Consider the following 5,251-nt stretch of genomic DNA (forward strand, 5'->3'; position numbering starts at 1 on the left):
TAAGGAAGGTCACCTTCATTTAGAGGCTCTTTATTCCCAGCTGAGTCTCTTGAGCTGAGACTCATCATTCGAAAAGAATTAATGGTTATTAACGTTTTAGCCTTCCCTTGTAGCCAAACAATCAGACCAACTAGGATACAATAATATACATTACTGTGCAAGACATGGCACATGCCCATATAACTGCTGCCATATTTATGGTCAGAGATGATGGTCGGGTTACTCGGGTAAAAGAGGCAGCTTGTTTACACTTGTGCCTCCGCCACCGCCATTAGTCAGTGATTTAGAGCTCGTTTCCTTTCGGCCGCTTGAACCGGACTTCGAGAGCTTAGAAGTTTTCTTGTTTATCTTGAGCGGAAGAATCTGCAATCGGGGGTTCAGCTCGGTGCCAGAATTTTCTGCAGCTAGCTGATAGCTTTCCACTAGCTCGAGTTGTCGAGCGACTATCTCGGAGCGCCTAGGGAGAAGTTCTACTGGCTCTCCACCGGGAATGACGATGTACTCAATTGCAAGACGGACCTCCTATCATACAATCAAGAAATTTAACAGGAAAGATCATGTGAAACAGACAATATTTTCTTCTGCCGCATAGTAGCAGAAATAAAAGATATGTAGATACGAGACACAAAGTCTTTTCAGGGCGCAGCAAATAATTGACCACACAATGCAAATCTAAGCTAACCACAGTGACCAGATGACGGGTGAGCTAAGCTAATGGCGCAAGAGACAGAAAAAAGTGCAATGTCAAGTCACTTTGTGGAGAATTCTGTCCATGAAGTTAGGTTATCATGAGCAGGCCATACTGCCAGGAACAGCAGATATTTGGCCAAGAGCATATTTCTCCAAAGGAATAATTCTTTTGAAACAAATCAAAACATATTAATGACTCACATCTTTTTTACTTTCTTGGATCTCCTAGAGAATAAGCCATATTGGATAGAACATGTAATACATATTCCCTGGTGTGAAAGCATGAGCCCGTCTAGGCTTTTGCCTAATCTACAGGTAGATGTGTAAAAGGCCAGAGACCTCAAGTTCTGTAAAGAATAGCGCATGATGAACAAGAATTGACCAAAAATTTCTATGTCTCGGTTAAAGTAATGCGCAAGCATACGTGCAATGTGTCAATACCGGCCAAGTTTTTTTCTTGATCGATACAACACATGAATGACAGGATCTTTCTTTACTTCTTTCAAATAGCAGATGGTATGTTTCTGAATCAAGGCTTCAACTGAGTGCTTTATTCTCCTTTCCCTATCTGAGGAAGAAGAAAATTTACCTCCAGGGCATCGATCTCCTCAAGGGTCGGTTTTCTTGTTGGCGCATCATCTTCAATTTCAACGTCCACATAGTTTTTGACACGCTGCTTCCATGAAGAGCTATATGACTCCATTCTGAGGATCATACGGACTGCCTTGACCATCTGGGCCATAGTATTTGACTGCAACACCAGAGAAATAACATTTTATTTAGAAGCATGCAACAAAAATGTTACTCGAGAAGAGAATGGGCTATTATATACCTTTATTACAAAAACCGGCAACTGGTGAAATTTCGCTACACTACGGATCCAAGGGTTCTCCTTCATTTCAGCACTGCAGGCAAGAATTGCATCTGCCGTTCCAATGTCATCAGTTAAATCAATCTCATCTTCAAGCCCCATTACCATAGCCACTTGTAGTAGATCAGCTTCAAGAATCTGGATGACACGTAAAGTCAGGTATAAATGTCCCAATATCATCAGTGGCGCCATAAAAAGTTCATATGACTAACTTAAGATCGAAAGAGAGAAAAATAGAGATCTAGTATTTGACAGAAGTGCCCTGGTGCAACAGGGTAGAAATGATAAAAATTGTATAAGACTGGAATGACAGTCAGAATATTTACCTTGTAGGTGTAAACAGAGACTGGTGAGCTTCTCTTTCTTGCAGACAGATTAGTGCCACGAGTTTGGGCCTTACTGGAATGATGATCTATATCTTCCTCATCAGACTCTATATCATCACTTAAGCCTATATTATCAGCCGTACTGTGATTTTCTCTGCTTTCCTCATCAAATGGTGGAGTAGATTTCAGAGAATCATTGGCCTCAAATTGCATACGACGAATTTCAAACAGGGGAGATTTTCCTATAACACAAAATTTTTTCCTTAAGAGAAACTGATGTTTGGAAAATCATAGTGAGAGACATAGTCCTTAGACATGTTGAAAGGTAACTATAATGACAAGCCCCCACTTCAATCTTCGAATTGAGGAGGCATAAGTACCTGCCAGTATAGCATCAACACTAGCATCCAGTCGGTGATGAACGCGACATTCTGTTTTAGATATCATCTCAATAGCACAAGTAAATGTAGGGGGGCCTTTTCTCTCAAGAATCGTCTTCTGCACTTTCCTCTTCCTTGCTTCCTCGTCGCCAAGTGTCACACTCTGTTTGAAAGGTAAATTTTCAGGCTTAATCCACCATAGAATCCCAAGGAATATGACAACTCTCAAGCAAACTAGGAAAATTTTCAAACGTACTTTTGCATATATCCTAGGAACACTACACAATATTAGAATAAATAAACCTCAAGATACACGGACACCAACCCACATCAGCAGCCAATGGTGCCAAAACCACCTTCTCTCTCCACTACCATGTAGTGGGGATTATACAGGTTTATATCTGGCTGATTGCGGGTTTATTTGGCAAGATGAAATGAAGGAAAGGGAAAAGCAATTGGCAGCAGTAGATCACTACAAATAAATTGATAACTGCATCGTACCTCTACACCGCCGACAAGGATCTGCAAAGAAGGGTTTTTTATTATGTTATCTATTGTCATTCCATGTGCTGTGCCGACAAGTTGAACTCCTCTTTGAGCAATAGTACTGGCAGCTAGTGCCTCAAGTTCAGTTCCAATTTCGTCAATTATGATTGTCTCAGGCATGTGATTTTCAACAGCTTCTATCATAACCTGCATAGAAGACACATGGTTTATAGAACGTCTGAGCAGAAACTGTGAGAGGTTATAACATAGTCAGAATCAAAGCAGGAGTGAAAAGCTATACTAAACTTAAAACTTACATTATGTTGCAGATGCACATTGGGCACTTGCATTCTCCTTGCCCGGCCTATTCCTGAATGAGGGACATCTCCATCACCTCCGATCTCATTAGATGTGTCTACTATGATGACGCGCTTCATGTGCTCATCTGCCAACATTCTCGCAATTTCTCTGTCAAAACAGAATCGTTTTAGATAGACCAGCCATTCTAGCACTGAGAAAAATCAGCAATAATAATGAGCAAAGTAGCAACAGAACATGCCTACACATGACTTTAAGCTAAACAATCTCAGTTGGAAGCTATCCTTGAGGAGAGAAGTACCTAATTAAGGTAGTTTTTCCAACTCCGGGTGGACCAATGACCAAGATTGAGCCACCTCCCTCAATCAAGTCACGAATTGTCTCAGCACTTCCAGACAGAGCTCTCCCAACTCGGCAAGTTAGGCCAATAACTTGCATCTTACGGTTACGGATGGCACTTATACGATGCAATGAACTATCAATGCCCGATCTGTTGTCATCTGAAAACTCTCCAACCTAAAAGGAGAGAAGCCAACATAATGTAAAGCCATCTAATTTCCATGTCACCACAAATTTCCTTTCTTATGTCCAGATGATCAGAATTATCAGAGACGAGGCAAAATTGCTCAACTATGCAATATTCACCGTAAGGAACGTGGTGTAAACATCATAGCCTAACAATATGAATCGTGAAGGTCTTCACATAAAGAGTAACTGATACAATGCCTGGCCTCTAGTAGCTCAACAGTCAAATAGAAAGGATTTTCAAGCACCACAATCACATCATCTGTCCTATTCATCAATTGTGATACCCATGTAACTGCAATACTCATTTCGGTTCTCACAATGGAAAGCTGCTACGGCAAAATACAATTCAGCAACAGATTACAAACTTTGCTTCAGTTTTTTTCACTGTATATGTGAGGGATTAGTCTAGGACATACAAAACGATAATCCAGTAGCTTGATCTCAGAGACTTTTCCTTCAAACCAAGCAAGTATAGCTATTCACTTAAGAAGATCACCTTAGATATAGCATGGCTCAAATCATCCCACTTAATCGGCTGGTCTGATATGACCCAATCACCCGATGGGAACCTGGCGAGCGGCTTTCTACCCAAGTCCATCACGACCTCAATCAGCGCCCCGATCTCCTCATGCTTGTCCAGCTCCCTTCTCATCCTGAATGGCACTAACTCAAGAAACATCTCCATCTCCGAGTCCGCCACGGACTGCGACGTCGAAGCCGCGCTGGACGACGGATTCGACGCCGACCCATTTCCTCCGAAGAGCCGGTCCGACGGCCGCCGGATTTCCGGGGACCGAACCGACGGGGCCTGTGGTTTCGACGATGCGAGCCCTCTCCGTCCACGACCTGCACGACGGAATGACGAAGAGACAGCGGATATCAAACTCGAGCCCCGGAGGTACGTGAGGGTGGAGGTGGGGATCTGGTTAGCCGAGTTCCACGAGGTCTTGAGATCAATGAGCATAAAATCCGAACACAACGCTCTCATCCTTACTCAAGCACTAAGCTTTGCCGGGTTCCGCGATCTGGGTCTCACTTGTTAGTGCTTTTATGCGGAGTTTGTGGAGAGAGAGAGAGAGGGGAAGAGATATTGGGAGACGAAGGAGGAAGAGTGACGGAACGAGAAGGAGGAGGAGAAGATTCGAAGGGATCTCCTCTGGGATCGGAGAAGAAGTGGGGAGCCACCACAAGGCAACGGAAGAAGACAAAGTGTTAACGACCATGGAAGCTCCAAAGGGGGTTGAAGTTGAACCACGTGGGGGCTGCTCGCTGGGATTGGATTGTCCATGTTGGCACGATAACTTGGAACGGGATTCTTCAAATTCTTCACAGAAGAAGACCAGAAGAGTCTCACTGGCCATCTTGAGTTTTGTTTACCCGAGAAGAAGACAAAATCAGGAAAAAGAAAAAAGGACTTTTATTTTCGCATAAACAAGACTCGAATGCATGCAAAGTCTTTCAATTCCCTTTTTATCGATCGCATGATTTCACGTGTTAATAGTTACTCTGCAGTAATAATTTCACTTATCTAATCCGATAACAAAATAAACCATCACCTTTCGATCAAACGAGTCGTAAAAATTTACTTTCTTTGTGATCCGACCGATCCTAATAACTACACCGAATAAAAACATTAAAAAACAAGCCTTAGG

At 42.7% G+C, this 5,251-nt stretch overlaps 1 protein-coding gene across 1 annotated transcript; it reads right to left on the bottom strand.

Moving 5' to 3' along the window:
- Window positions 1-4,628, bottom strand: LOC115755285 (protein SEEDLING PLASTID DEVELOPMENT 1). The gene is made up of 9 exons (XM_030694606.2): window positions 4,096-4,628; window positions 3,373-3,587; window positions 3,071-3,221; window positions 2,769-2,960; window positions 2,268-2,430; window positions 1,888-2,129; window positions 1,523-1,699; window positions 1,280-1,441; window positions 1-522 (listed from the first exon to the last, which is right to left on the bottom strand). Exons 1-9 carry the CDS (start codon window positions 4,585-4,587, stop codon window positions 220-222), a joined length of 2,097 nt encoding a protein of 698 aa, XP_030550466.1. The 5' UTR covers window positions 4,588-4,628; the 3' UTR covers window positions 1-219.
- Between the last annotated feature and the right edge of the window lie 623 nt (window positions 4,629-5,251).

This window comes from Rhodamnia argentea, chromosome 8 (assembly GCF_020921035.1).
Source record: "Rhodamnia argentea isolate NSW1041297 chromosome 8, ASM2092103v1, whole genome shotgun sequence".
NCBI lineage: Eukaryota > Viridiplantae > Streptophyta > Magnoliopsida > Myrtales > Myrtaceae > Rhodamnia > Rhodamnia argentea.